General features: G+C 39.3%; 1 protein-coding gene and 1 long non-coding RNA gene across 4 annotated transcripts in view; one reads left to right on the top strand and one right to left on the bottom strand.

The window, feature by feature from the left end:
- Positions 1-16,018, bottom strand: part of syt1a (synaptotagmin Ia) — a 205,659-nt gene that overhangs the window by 15,524 nt on the left and 174,117 nt on the right. For all 3 annotated transcript variants that reach the window (XM_031746337.2, XM_031746338.2, XM_039601535.1), the window contains 3 exons: positions 13,274-13,441; positions 10,930-11,097; positions 7,202-7,319 (listed from right to left, as the gene is read on the bottom strand). In XM_031746337.2, the coding sequence (XP_031602197.1) occupies positions 7,202-7,319; positions 10,930-11,097; positions 13,274-13,441 (454 nt within the window). The remainder of the gene's footprint in view (positions 1-7,201; positions 7,320-10,929; positions 11,098-13,273; positions 13,442-16,018) is intronic.
- Positions 7,258-11,730, top strand: LOC120434070. The gene is made up of 3 exons (XR_005608930.1): positions 7,258-7,347; positions 10,944-11,136; positions 11,266-11,730. It is a non-coding gene; the product is annotated as an uncharacterized LOC120434070 (long non-coding RNA).

Genomic DNA, 16,018 nt, shown 5'->3' with positions numbered 1-16,018 from the left:
AATTACCATCTGTGACTCATTTTGAATATTCTAGTCATCAAACCTGAAGCTACAGTGCAGAGATATAAAACGCACAATTCGCTCAGATGTTTCCTTTATCATTGGGTTTGGCTGCTAAGGGTTCTGGCAGAGTTGTGCCAAATGAACACCAATACAAGCAGGGTTAAATATAGCCTGGCTGTCATCTTAGCTTTCCTCCCATCATTTTGGATTTTCCATGGTGGGTGCACCCAGGGGTGACTGTCGGTTTAGTTTTACACACTCAGCTCAGCGGTGAATCACACACGTTCCACGGATACACAAGTGTTTACAGTGAAACTGCTCTCTGGGGCGCAGGCCCACGTAAAACCACCTCCATGAAATCTGATGGAAGTCTTTTTACGATGTTATTTTGTATTCTACACTCTACGGAGGCTCAGAAGTGCCAAAACAAATGAATAACTGCAATTGAATGCATTAGAATGACAATAAAAAGGTAGGCTCTAATTATATCATAAAATGTAACAAATGAATACTTACCTGCTGTTTCATTTGTTGACCTTTGGATTTATTATTTTTATTTATTTACTTCACATTTTATTTTCTATTTAATTCTGTTTATTAATTTACTTATTTTTAGTTTTAGATTTATGGTGTTGTGGAAAAACTGCAGTAGACATTTATTGTGTAGGACCAGTCTCCATCAAAGACCCACGCTGCTTCTATAATGTTAAAGTGTAAGCTTTGGTGAAGCCAATCCATAACTGTTCTAGTTCTTGTATAATCTGGCATGCCTTGGGCTTTTCTCCCTGCTTCCCTTCCTTAAAAATGGCTTCTTGACAGCCACCCTTCCACTGAGACCATTTCTGATGAGGCTTCAGTGAACAGTAGATGGATCAACTGCAGGGATCTTGTGTCAGGTCTTTGCTGGATTTCTTTCTGTTTCTTAAGGAGATGATTTTCAGGTACTGCTCATCTGCTGTAGAGAGTTATTTTGGATTTGCCACTTCTTCTGTTGTCCTTTACTTTCCCCTTTTCTTTAAGGACAAACTGCAGATATGCCAAGTTTTCATCTTTTTATCCTTGAATGATTCATAGGTCAGTGTTAAGTGACTGAAAATGGTCAGGTACAAACACTGGACTGAAAATGAGTGAAAAAGCAGCCAGTGTCCAAAGAAAAACTTCAGAAAGCCTGCAGATCTATTGCTTAAGACTACTTTGAAAATTTACACGAAACTCTGACTTCCTGGATAAAAAATATAAAGACACGAGGGGGACTTTTTTCCCTTTTCATTATCCCCAACTTTAGTTTTCTGCACAACTTTTTTTTTTTGTATTTTTAAATATTATTTATCCGCTTAAGTATGCAAATGAGAGGACTGTCATTCAAAGTGTATAACTAGTCTACTTTGGGGCTATTGTAAGACCGAAGCCAGCCGCTCAGCAGTCAGGAAATGGCTCTTTAAGCAACAAAATACAAATAAAAGTGAATTAGATATTAGACCTGCATTTATATTAAGCCTTTTTAATGCCTTTAATGCCAAATCACTGTCTGATTTACTTTTTATTTTCCTTTTTTATTTTGGAAATGGCACAATTCATAATGTAAAAGCTTGGAAATACACTGTAACTTTTCCAGTTATTATTTCTTACATCTATAGAAGCAAAACATAATAAATTCTGCCTTCTCTAATCCCTTTCAAATTGCCTTCTTCTCTCAGGCCTCGTACATCATCCTAATGATCCCTCATGCCCACTGCCTTACTGAGATGACGGGAACCTTAGTCTGACCAGCCAGAGGAGCAAAACAAATAAACCTCTCCAACCCGAGAGGCTTGATAGTGCGCTGGAGCACCAGGTTGGGGCAGTGCGGCTTCATTACCGCTGACATGGCGCCTGTGTGCTTTGATAACCTCCCCCACTGCTGGCCATTACCTGGTTATATGCCACCTCACAGCCGCCTGGGATGTCTTTGAAGATACAAAGAATGAAACATTTTAACTGCCACTACTTCTATAAGCCCGCCGGTCCTTATACTGAGTTGCTTCCAAACACTTAGCCTTTGTGTTCCCCACCTCCAAGTCTGACTCACCTTTCATTTCCCTTGGAGACACTAAAGTAACTTGAAAAGCTGTATTTTAAAATTTAAACAGAGTAATTTTCACAAAATAAAATGATACGTGCAGGAGGTCGAAAGAGATGTTGTTAGAAGCTTTCAAAACTTTAAAATGCATCACAAGTTTCAGAGTTCTTTAAAACCTGACTGCCTGCAACTAAACATAACGGATCTATTGTAACTATACATTGTGGGGTCGGCTAAAGTGGAAAGAGGAGTAACCTGTCTGTAACGAGGATTATTTTGAGACGACAGCTAAAGAACATGGTGCCTCGCTGCATGTTAAGCAGCAGCAATTCTGAGAGGCGCCAGAAGTCGAGCGTACGTTTAAAACTATTACTTCAAAAGTTTGTTTTTCTAAGAAACGCAGCATGGTGGTAGATTTGGGGCATGTTTCATGAGGAGCAAATCAAAAGAATTATTTCTGATTATACATTGGTTAATGATAATTCCCACATCTTCCTCTGTGAGCCATAATTAGGCATGGTAAACAGGATGACAATAGAAAAGAAGGCTGATCCCAGGCCATCAATTACTTGTCCTCCTCCTTAAGTTCTGGCTGAGCCACTCTGTGGATGGAGGCTAATTATTGTTATTAGAGACCTGCCTATTATTTCATCCATCTGCTGCACATTTAAGTCCATTCTTGGAGCAGAAAAGCAGACACTACTAACAAAAAACAAAGCCCAAACTGCAATTTAGAGTATATTCTGGTTGTATGTAATTACAAACATGCACTGTGCCATTACAGTATGCTAATAATTCACCCTGAAACCCACAGATGAGTGCACACAGATGAAACATGCTCCAATTAAACATGACATATGGTATATGGTGTCAAACTGTCTGGCTTTCCTGGCATTTCCCTTCCCTGTAAGAGGAAACCTGGCCTTAAAATTGGAAAGATTTCACACCATTCTAATACTGGCTGGTCCGTGCGGCTGATGGCTCAAAATGCTGACAATCCCACGATGCAAATGGGCACAGGTGAGTGCTAATGCCAATATCAGAAAATTGCAGCGGGGGTGTTTTGTTTTTTACCAGCCAAATGGCTGCTCGCACTGGTCTGACAGATGAAAGGGAGCTCTGAGCCATTAACGTGCACACTCTTACTGTATCGCAGGTTGTTTGGGGTTATATGGATAGACTGGATAGACAAACAGAAAGCAAGTGGACCCGGGTGTTGGTGATGGCAGCTGAAAGAGTCGGGGCAGCTATTTAAAAATGTAAAAAGAAACCACTGAAGAAAGTCAGAGGAGAAGGAGGAGGGAAAGATTCAGCTTACTGTGTGATTTTCTAATTTTATGGTGTCTGTATGAGGACTGATATGATCAAAAAAATAGATAGCACCAGGTCCAGAATAATGAAAATGTGTTTGTTTTCATACTGCATCGGGGAATGGATCCATGAAAACTGTCTGTCATTATTAAAATGCTCCTTAAATTGGTGAATATTAGTTAAGTTGTCATGTATGTCATAAAAACACTAGGTTGCATAACACAAATGGGTCTAATAATGTCAGACTGCACTATATCAGCTATAAATAGCTTAAATTATAGTCTGATGACTGTAGATGGTGAAGCTGGTGATGCTGTGGGAATGTGCTGAATTCTGATGAAGGCTATCTTTGCTCAACAAAGCTCTAAATGGGACTTTGATATTGTTCTATCTACATCAACCATCAATCTCTTTAAATTATTCATGCTTTTACTGAGCTTTGGTCATATTACAGAAGAGTACAGAACACACTGCATTTCATAATTTCTGTATTTCAAGCATGTTTTCCTCACAAATGTCAACTTTTATCTGTAACTGATCGCACAGTGAAAAAAGCCATTTGGGGTTGGAAGTACAGTCAGGTACACAAGTATTTGGAGACCATTTTATTTCTGTTCAGTGCCATAGTTGATATTAAATCAAACAATTATGATGTGATTGTAGTTCAGACCTTAATCTTTAATTCAAGGGGGTCAATAAAACTATATCACTTAGAAAATAAAACCATGTTTATGCAGATTCCCCTATTTTCAGAGGCTCAGGTTCATTCAAGTCTGTAGTTCATAGAAAAAAGACCAGTAATGCCAGTAAGTGTGTGTTGAATCCCAGTTACTTTAATAATAATTAACTAAGAGTAGTTTCAGATTTACTTCTAATTGAGAATTTTACCCCGATCATAAAATGTTACAAATAATGCTTAACTGTACCCCGAAAAAAAAGAACTTACTAATAACATTTTTAAAAGGAACCCCAAAATTGCAAAGCCTCTCATTTTATTGATTCATTTTTGCACATTGATACCCATACATCAGTGAAAGTACACTACTGCATGTGGTTTAGGCACTTTATGTTTATCCATCACACAATAAAGGTTTTAGTCAAGACATCTTCTTTCTAAAACACTCAATCAAACCCAGAGAGAGTCATGAAGAATTATCTTTGGAATAACATGGAGTTTTGATGGTGTTAGTAAAAAGTAGCCAAAGACTAAATCAACATCCACACAGGAGTCACAGCAACCTGGCAGCCAGAAACCACACAGAGTCAATGACATTCAACGACTACAAGTGATGACAGGCGAAATAACCACTGGTGACACAAAGTGGACGGGAGATGAACTTTTCAAGGCTCTGAGACAAGCAATTGAAGAGTCTCCAGATAAAAGGGAAGAATATCGTCGACTGACATATGACTGGATAGTAAACACATTTGAGGATTACCCGAGCAACAGACAATCTGCTATGGATCAACCGTCAGCTACAAAGTGATGTGTAACTAGCAAATTGCTTCCAGTGTGGATGTTTCTAAACTTCCACCCATTTTGTGAACCACAGTTACTCTGGAAGCCTAAACTTACAGAAGAACTGTGGTAAGTTCTTCTAAATCATTCAGCAGTCATTCAAACTTCCTGCCAGCTACCTTGAAAAACTGGTACTATTTTAAAGGCAAAGGATGGGCACATTTATGGCATGTTACACCAAGTTAACTGATTAATAAAACCTGTCCATGACTTTATTGTGCAGCACTTCTCCTGCACTTTAAAGTCTTATCTTTACCAATTGCAGCATGGCATGTCTGGTTTCAGACCTGAAATGTGAAAGCAGATGCCTCTGCTATGCAACTCTGCCCACATTGCTAAATTGCCCCCAAAGGAACTATACAGTTTTACAAAATGAGATTGTGTTGTTCCACTTCATAGTGAGAAAGACATTAAAACTTTAATATTAGTCTTTATGTCCAAAAGCACAGTGGATTTCAGTGTCATGGGACTCTATTAAAGATCAGTCATGTTTTTTCAGTCCCTAGATGAAACATCTGTCCTCTCTGGCTGAAAGAGACACAAAACAAGTCTGTCTGTTTTTGTGCCGTTTGTTTATGTTCCAGTCAGCTGTGGGTGGAGGACTTCCATCCCTCTCATTCAGTTACCATGACATCAGATCCTCTATTCAGACTTGACTGTATTGTGATAAATGTCAACTATTGATCTTAATCCTGTAGAGTTGGAGCTATACCACAGCAGGACATGTTTCATTCTTTCAAGCCGTTGAATTTTTTTTCATACATACTCTTTTATTCCATGCATTCATTAAGAGGGAAGGCACTGACTTTATGAGGATGTTACACTCATTACTGTATGTGTTCTTAAATGTGTGTTAGACAATTTTTTTTTAAACTTAAACATATTTTGCGAACCTACAGTTGCAGGGTTACACTTGAATGTTGGTAATATATTAATAAAAACATTCAAAACCATAGGAGCAAGTTACAAAGTGCGCAAATCAAGTCATGCCTTTTACTACGTAGTAAACAGAGCTGCAGCATGTCAAATACAACGTGTCAGATCAAAGTGCATCTCTGAGTCATAGCAATCAATTTTACAACAGTCATTTTTCATTGCAAATGTCTGAAGGGATTGTAGCATAACCTGAAAAATGAGACCATCCATGACTCCCTCAGTTGTCTCTAACAGCACGATGAGTAACACTGACAATATGTGAAACACTTGGACTGAATTTTGAGTGAAAATCCATAAGATGTGAGAGGAACTGTTAATAGAGCAGAACATTAGCATTACAAGGACATTAAATTCATTGAGCGATTGTTTAATTTGTGGCATCAAATCCAACCCTCTTCGGGCTAATCTAGAAACTAAATTGGTCATTTTCATATGAGTTTATCAGCTAATGTTAGCATTGCCAGAATAAGTCTCACACTGGATCGAATCTGGATCGTTCTTCAAAGATCCTGTCTAAATGATGGAGCCATAACTTTATTATCAGTGATCCCTGGGTCATTTAAAACTACTACAGTAGACTCACAAGCCAAATCAAATATAAAACACTCAAAATAAGATTTTACTAAAATGTTATTCTCCTACGGCACGCTAGCACAGTTTCACAACATGATTAGCTAATCAGCTTCAGCTGCTTACTCTTTAGGGGCGAGATAACAGCCATTTTTAGCACATTTTTCTGTGGATTTCTCTACTGAATCATGTCAGTGCCATGTCTCCTCCTTATAAGTTATCCCTGATTACAGTTAGCTGGCTAATCATATCTTGTTTGCTAATGTTATCACTAGCAAAATCAATCTCAGTAGAAATGCTAGCTGGCTGATGTAATCCATGATACTGAGTTATGCATAATGTCAGTCAGGACTGATTTAACCATCAGTAAATCATATAATGCCACAATGCAAAGACGTGTAATGAATATTTTATTTCTATATTTATTGCTAATGCATGGCAATAGCTATAAGATTAGCTACACATGCTTCTAGCATTGATATCTTTGTGGGATCCAAGTCAACTCTGTTGTGATTGCACTGTGAGTTATCTGAGCTATAGAAAGATGACAGCATCATCATGGGTGCCATTAATACTGCGTTTCTTTTGCTACAATATTAGCAGTTTCTCTGGGATATTTAGAGACATTCAAAAGATCTTTTTCACAATCAGGTATCTGTCTGGGTGCAGAAACGAGGAAGAAAAGCTTGCAGTGTTGTAGGAGAGGTGAAGTGAGTGCTGCAGTTCGTGTGTAATTACAGACAAAGGCCCTGTCAGAGGAAAAACCAGTGGGCACATGTGCACACCCTTTCAATTCTCCTCACCTGACAAGCCTCCAACATCCATTTTCTTGAGGTTTTTGGCCTCAAGGATGACCACGGTCAGCTTGCCAGCAGTGGGGACATATCGCAGAGAGAAGCAGATATCACCCAGTTTTTCTTGCTGTTGGAAAAACAGAGACATTGCAGAGGTGAGAAAAACAGCTACTTGATGCAAATTTACTCCATCACATGTTCACACCATGTGAGGTTACATCAAGGAGAAAGTTGCTCATAAATTCCCCTGCAAAATGTGATGCTCAATGTCGCAAACATGTTTACTTGATTCTGCTCTCCACAAGCAGAAAGGGGAGCTTTTAACGTGCAAAGCTGCAAGTAGCAGGGTGTCTGTGCTAAAAGTCTAATGGTATTAAAGGTTAATGTACAGGATGCTGACACACTGAGTCATAAAGCTGGTTATAGTAATTACAGTCTAAATCATGATGGAGAAAGATATTTGCTTTAAGTGCACAGATTGGAAGCATTGTAGACTAAATCTAGGAGGACTGGCACAGAAGACTCTGTGATCAGCGTGAAACTGATCCATTATCAGAAATCCTAACACGGAGCAATGAAAATTGGTAAAGTGTCCGTCTGCATCAGTGTAATTTGAGTTTCTGATCACTTCTGCTGGAGGAATAACATAAGGTGGAGAATATTAGTAGTGCTAAATCTACAAGCTGGCACAATCTACTGAAAAATTACTGCTAATGAAGCAGGGCACCTTTTAAGCATTCATATTTACAGGATAAAACTGTGCAGAACATATGGAGATCACAATAAAACCCCCCAAAATTAAAAAAAATGTGGAGATTCTAATTTTTCAGACAAATTTGCCTTAATAAGTGGAGCATTTTCCAGTGTATTGTACTCCACTGATCAAGACAAGCTGTTAACAATGTTAGTCATTATGTGAGCCAGCTGTCTGCTGCCCTGACAAATAATTTCAAAATACAGGAAAGAAAAATTAGGACAAAAACACTCTTCGATTACAGTGTAATTTGTCTAAACAGAGAAACTCAGCTGTCGCAGTGTTATGCTGGAACTTGATTTCTTTAATGAAAGTCAGAATAGTTGTAATAAAAAAAAACGAAGACAAGAAAGTGTGAAAAGAAGAGGAGGATGCATTTAAGTTACAAAGCACACGAATCAAATCTAAAATAGTTTCTTTTGCTAGGTGGCAAACAGAAATGCAGCATGTCAAATGTAATGTTTCAGATCAACGTGTATCTCTGAGTCACAGCTTCAGAGTCAAAGCAATCAATTGTACAACAAGCGTCCTGAAGGTTTTCAATCGTCTGCCATGGATTTGATTCCTTGTTTGCAGGAAAAGCCCCGCACTGCACTTCACTGCTTTAAGCAAAGCACCATTACGACACAGGCTCATTATCTGAGAGTGAAAAGAGATCGGTTCATATTCTCTCCATATCCTTTATCAACACCTGAAGCAGACACAACCAATAACTCCCGCTTAGGTCGCACCTGTTTTACATCTGGTCATTTCGAGAAGAGGTTATAAATCAAAGGCAATCCAGATCCGAATATTGACTCTTCATCTTCCATCAACTTCCAATCAAGGTCTATTTCCTCATGTAGAATAGAAGTGCTGGAAATGGCTGCAGTGTGTTTTATATTGTAATGGATCCCCCCCCCTGCATTTCATTTGTCATCCGCTCCCCTGACTTGTAGCTGCTTTAAAAACCACAGACTAAATACTCTTACTTTGATGATGGGAGTCGCGTTTTAATGAACGCAAATGCATTCTCCTCTTGAGGCTAGTAAAAGAAGCAGTGACAGTTAATTATGCCTGTCAAGAGCAGTGACCGAGCTCTTTAATATTTTCTTTGAACTGTAAAAGGTCAGCCGCTGCTTCTTCAATGTAAAGGGCATTTTAGGGACTCTGATACTTCATATTTGACCTTAAAAATAAAGAGGATTGTGCTACTTGTGTATAGGTGAAGAAGAAGATTTTTACCTGAAAGCAGCTTTCTTTTCTCCCTGTTTTTTTTTAATATGCTGTCCTTGAAGTGCCTTCTTTGCATTACAGATACTTAAATGAGACTTATTATATTTTCCCTTCTTTTGTCACCAATCACTTCGCTAGGTACACCTCTTCAACAGCTCATTCACACAACTATCTAATCAGCCAATCACATGAAAGCCACTCAATGCATTTAAGCATGTAGATGTGGTCAAAATAACCTGCTGAAGTTCACTCCGAGCATCAGAATGAGGAAGAAAGGTGATTTAAGTGACTTTGAACATGGTTGTTCATACCACATGGACTGGGCTGAGTATTTCAGAAACTTCGGATCTACTGGGAACTCCAGCTTACAGAGAATGGTCAGAAAAAGATAGAAAACATCCATGAGTGGAAGTTCACTGGGACAAAAGAAGAACCTAGATTGCTTCAAACTGAAGGGAACAGTAACTGAAATTAACTACTTCTTATAACCAAGGTATGTAGAAGAACATATCTGGATGCACAGGACATCTAAGCTCAAAGCAGATGGGCTATAGCAGCAGAAGAAACACACCTGTAAGCTACAGGAAACTGATGCTACAATGCACACAGGCTCACCAAAATCAGAGACTAGAAGATTGGAAATACGTTGCCTGGTCTGATGAGTCTCAATTTCTGATGCAACATTTTCATGCCTGGGTTAGAATTTGGGGTCAACGAAAACATGGATTCCTCTAGCCTTATATCAGTGGGTCAGGCTGTGGTGGTGTAACAGTTTCTTGCCATACTTTGGACCTTTTGGTACCAAGTGAGCATCAATTAAACACCAAAACACCGAAGCCTACATAAGTATTACTGCGGACCACCAATCCCTTTATGGCCACAGTGTACACCAATGTGTATGCATGCTTCCAGCAGACTAACCATCATGCGTGCACTGTCAAAAAAATCGAAACATCTTTGCCTGGCTTCTAGAACATGCCGGTAAGTTCGGTGCACTCAAATGGCCTTCATAGTCACCAGATCTCAAATCTGCAGCAACTGTGTGATGCTATCAAGCCAATATGGTTCAAAATGTGTGAGGAATGTTTCCAGCACCTTGTTGAATCTGTGCCATAAAGAATTAAGCTCTGAAGGCAAACGGGTCCAGGGTTGAGAATCCTTCAGTATCATTCCTATCCCTCTTTTCTTTGACCAGCATTAACCATCTTACAATGATTCATTAATCAATGTTTAACTAAGAATAAGGAATACAAAGCATCACTTCAGTGTATAAGCCTGTCAGGTAAAGCTGCGCACAAACTCACAAAAGAAAGTAACGTGATGCCCTTCAGTTTGAAAAACACCACCAACCTATTCTGCACTGTTATAATTAACCTTTAAATCAACCCACCGTAATGCTAAAAATAAGGTTGGCAACACATGCTATATGCCATGACATTTACCATGAAAATTGAATCTCCTGGATTGGTGGCTGGGAAGTTACACGTCTGTTAATTGAAGGGGAAGTGTGGACATATGATTAAGTGACATTTCCAGAGGAGATGGATTACATCGTCGACCGCACCGCATTTGCACTACAAGTTTAAACGGTTTGCTGAGCAAAATAAAATAATGCTTCTGATATCACTTATGCCCTTTTCATTAAAACTGCAGCTACTAGATGTACAAATCTGTGCCTCGGCATGAGACAGGTGTCACAAAGTGATTTCAAATTGAATTTATTTCTCATTTTATGAGGTGTAATTGCAAATTTTGGCAGACGTCTTACCTCCTCCTTCTCAGCGCTCTGCAGATCCCGCCACTCCTCTGTTATGTGGCTGAAGTCCACCTTGTTCATGGGCACCTTGATGTCGCCAATGGCATCATGCTTGGAGAAGCGGTCAAAATCGTACACCGTCATCACCAGTGTCTTCCCGCCAAGCTCTACATATGGGACCTGAAGTAGAAAGAGGCAAAGCATTTATGGCTCACCCAGGTGAGGTTGATTATATCTGTTTAACAATGTAAAAACACCAGAATCTGACATTCTTTTTGGATAATACAATTCTTATGCTTATAGTTGACTAATTTGAGCAGAAATCTATTTTTCTTTCTTTTTTTGTAGCCTTCAAGTTGCTCAGACGACTCTTTTTCAAACCAACGTGGCCACTACAAGAAAAAGACAAAAAAAAAAAGCTTATGCATGATCTTGTATGAAGTTTAATTTTTAGATCATTGGTATGTTGTCACAAGCTCATGTGCTCAAATCTTTTCAATTGATTCGTTCTTCCTGCAGATGGGGGGCAGTAGTTGGGCAAACCCGTCTGACTGTATAACCCCGATGTTGACAAACTCAATGCACACATAAGTAATAGGCAGTGGTTGTGCTTTGAATTTGGCTAGATTTATATCTAATGAAAGGACAAAGTTACAAGAACCAAAATATAGAAGCTGCCCACTAGTGACCAGAGCAGCAGAGCATTCAGGTATGCAGTCTTTTTGAGCCTGTTTAAATTTGCATTAAAGGATTTTAAGGGCAGAGATTGGGATAAATGTAGTGACAAAGCAGTTTAGCATGAGCATAAGTGGATGACTGTCATGAGTCTCGAGTCCAATGTTAAAGTTGTTGCTTTATTTCTGTTGGCCAGCAGGGGGCGACTCTTCTGGTTTTAGAATAAAGGAATTTGCGAAGAAATTAGAACTCCTCACTTAATTTTTGACCCTATTAAACGCTTGGTATGGTATCAGTCACTAATTTTAAGTCAAATTCAATAGAACGTGAACTTTTCTAAAAAATTTTAGCCAAGTTTAGAAAAAAATAGGCTAAAAATTGAGTTTCGCATTAGTTTAAGTTGCTACAGTTTTCGGTATGTTGCTTCTTTATTGTGTGGCTATCTGCTGAAGTCGGCTCTTCAGTTTTACATTTTACTTAAACCAAAACTAGCATGCTAATGACATAACAGAGACACCTGTCTAACCAAGACAGCAAACACAGGGCAAATGTGGTCAAGCCTGGTCTAAAAGAAGAAGCGGGTGACAGTTAAAATGTTCTTCTCAAGGCTTCAAAACAGTCACCAGTTTGTCTATGTTTCTATGCAATCTATGACATTACAGACTATGTTACATTTAAAAAATCTTTGAATGAAGAAGGCTATTATTAATTGTTAACCAAATAAAAAATGAATAACATCTAACTATATCCTGATAAATCTCTGAATTATATGAAAAACATCACATTTAGAATGTGTTGCAAGCTTAGCAACATTTGGAGAATCCGCTACCATCCAGATCTGAAATAATACCTATAGTTACAAAGATGTTCCTGAGCACTGATATTAATCAGTCCTTGACGCTTTGCTTTGCATCCAAAAGTTAATTAAATGTCAAGAGAGTGAGACGCGTGCTTTTTTTAGGGAGTTGTCCCATCCTTACTTCTCTATAAAGACACTCACTTGTGTTCCTTGTTTGTTGCCTCCTATAATAACAATCTTAAAGAGAGAGAGAGGAGTATCTTTTAATAAGACTGTCCTTGACCTTATCTCCCATAAACATCTCTTCTTTTTGACGACATCACCACTTCTTATAATTCCATTTCCTGTTTGTTTCCCCCCACGATGCATAAGAGATTCTGAATTAAGCACTACAAAAACACACACAAATAAATTCTGCATAGATATCACATCACATTATGCTTAACTTACACCAAACACCTGCGCTCGCCGCTCTTGGTTGAATAACAAAACTTTCCCCACTACTGAGCAGGAGCCACACATCCATTACAGCCGAGGCAAGGCCAGGGTGTGGCGGTGCATCTGCCTGTGTTAATCCCAATCACATCGAGCCTCAGTGTGTGTGTGTGTGTGTGTGTGTGTGTGTGTGTGTGTGTGTGTGTGTGTGTGTGTGTGTGTGTGTGAGTGTAACTGTGCGTGTGAGAGATATTCTGTCAGGAGCTTGTTAATGTGCCAGCTGGTTGCTGTCGCCACACCTTCCCAGCGTTCAAGGCTGCATGCAAATTGGATTGTCAGTGGAAGCAAAAGATCTCCAGCAAAAAAAAAAAAAGCGTTTGTGATGCGCAGATGTTTCTTAAAATTCAGTGGAAGCAGATTAAATGTTGCTTTTATTGTAAGGTGCACCTTGAAGGTGAACTGCTCATTGAAGACGGGGTTGAGGGTCTTCCTGTGGACCTTGGTCTCAAATTTCTTCTTCTTGTCAGGCAGCAGGTAGACCTTTACGTATGGGTCAGATGTGCCACCCATGTCCATAGCAGGCAGCTCGGCCGCCTGAATGATCCCCACTATGAGCTGAGAAGGAAAAGGGGACAAGCAGAATCGTGAGCGAAGACCTTTCTGTGCTCATAGATCCAAATCATCATTACTTCCCGTCTTCCCACCAAGATCCTTATAAAGAAATCATATCTTGGTTAAATTGCCCATTCATTGCTCTAAGATCTAAAGAAAATTTGATTTTCCATCCTTATCTTTTAATATCACCAGCAATCATTGCTTTATAATGGTGTCCTGAAGATGAGTCAAAGCTGAAGAGTTCTTAAAGGTCAGCAGGTGTCAGACTTGGAATAAGGGGACTGTTTTTCTTCACATACGGCTGATAATTGATAACCACAATGGGGGGCCTGGGAGGCTGATTGACCTGCCAGTCAGAGCCTCTACTCAAAGGCCTCTCCAGAGGCCCAGCTAGTCAGTCAATCAACTTCCTATCAGGCACCCATCAAGCGGCAATCTGGAAGCCGACCAGGGCACTCAGCCATGGAGCTCTACAGCTGTCAGGAGCTGCATCGGTGTACTACGTGGTGCTACCACTGACGCAGTGGCAAATAAACAGTGACCTCCAGCCCAATCAGCATTAGGCAACTAACCACCAGCATGATTTCATTTTTTTTTTCCTTCTGTATAATATGCTCTACGATTTTTGGGAAGCAGACTCAGAGTGAAAGCTGAGTTATATTTACATGTGTGGAGACATTCAGATGGAAAAAAAAAATGAAGGAATTACTTCAAATCAAGTCAAGCATCAACTTGCATCACAGGTAAATAGGCTTTGATAAATGATTAACTAATTTTGAAGACATGTTTCCAGAAGTGCACACCCCTTTGATTTTCCTTCCTGAGCAACAGATTGATGTCTTCTTGAATCAGCTACATTACATAGCATAACACTGAAATCGGTTCACTTTTGAATTGTTTAAAAGATGTGGAAAAGTTTAGCAGCTCTGAAACACTTGTTTAACAGCTGTAACAACAAAGTGTTTTGAATCTCCTACACCTCTGATGCTCTCCTCCAATGCAGAACTCACATTTCAAGCTAGAAGAGCTAATTTCTCAGTCACTTTAATGGCTCAGTCACACTGGAGTAAGAATACAATAGCAACCTCCTTGTATCGTGGAAAAATCACTGGGTAACCAGTGACTGATTTTTTTAAATGTATTTTTTGTTGTTGGAGACAGATTGCAAGAAGTTACAGTCACCGACTCGTCACCCAGAGGTTGAGCGTGTAACACTCGCACTTTCGATCATAAAACGACAGCACAGGTCGCCTGTTGGGAGTTAACCTCTCTCCCAACAATCAGGCTGAGACAGACTGGTGAAGATTAACAGATAACTGACATCTTTATAAATGAGACTAATTACAGCTCTGCAATTAATCCAGATTAGCTTGGATTGAAGAGTGTAACTTGTCTGTGACATGTCTTTTTGCAGTAGGGGGCTTGACTCAACTGGTTGCTAATTGGTTGTATTCTGATTATATTCCTATGTAAAAAGAAGCCGAACGCCTCTGTGCAGTTACATTGCAGTCCTGTGACAACTACGCCACTGTTTCTGAATTTGTGTTTCAAATCCATAAAGTTCTGGCTACACTCTGAATGCAAGCAGTTAAAATGAATTTCTGTGTAGACAGTCACAGATTTTTCACTTTTCTCAGAACATAAATCGGCCGGCTCATACATCAAGTGAGGATGTGCACGTCTAATGTATGCCACAGATGCAAAAAGATACTTTAGCTTTAAAAACTGTATCTGCTTGCCTCCACACATTATGTATGTATAACTTGATGAGAACTAACTAACTATAACTAATGAGATTATTTCTGCCTTAAAAGCAGCTTTTACTCTACAAAATGTTTACATACCTAACAGTACAATGAGCTAAAAAGCTTCACTCTTATTTGTATTTAATGTTCTAGATACAATATTTATTTATTGATAATTCAATAAAACATGATTATTGCACAGGTTTAGGTCAGAATAACATCTGTACCATTACTTGGTCCATATTTGTATAAGGATGGTAGTAAGAGTCAAAAAGGTTAAAGCACAAATACTCACATTAACAGACATTTTACATGACAGTAGCAAACGAGACAAATACACTGTGGAAAGTTTGGGACTGCTTTGATTGCTGTTCACCAGGTTATGCACAACATTTTCATGACATTTCCAAAAACACACCAGTTATTACTGTGACTTGGTGTCATTTACCTTAACCTAAATGGAACCATGTTGTGCACTGTAGTGCTGTGAAGCGGCACTTGGATTTTAAGTGTAGCAATTTATCCTCCCGCGCTGTCCTGCTGATTTCCACCCATCCATCAGCACAGTCAGTGGGAGACGCAGCATGTCACACCATCTTTACTGGGAGAGGCACCGACGCTCGAGAAGAGATACGAGCGGGACGTGGCTGGAAATGTTGATGGGCACTTTGCTGCTTCTGCTAATTGTACCTTTTCCAATTCTGTATGACACTCCGTGTCTACAGAACAGACTGACAAGAGGTTTTTTTTCAAAGCTTATTAAAAATCCCACTGTTTAAAACCACACCTCAAAGACAGCTACTCCGGCGTTGAAGGTGATGCCTTTAAATAT

The sequence above is a fragment of the Oreochromis aureus genome, linkage group 17, assembly GCF_013358895.1.
Source record: "Oreochromis aureus strain Israel breed Guangdong linkage group 17, ZZ_aureus, whole genome shotgun sequence".
Taxonomy (NCBI): domain Eukaryota; kingdom Metazoa; phylum Chordata; class Actinopteri; order Cichliformes; family Cichlidae; genus Oreochromis; species Oreochromis aureus.
This window is presented reverse-complemented; position numbering and strand designations above follow the sequence as displayed.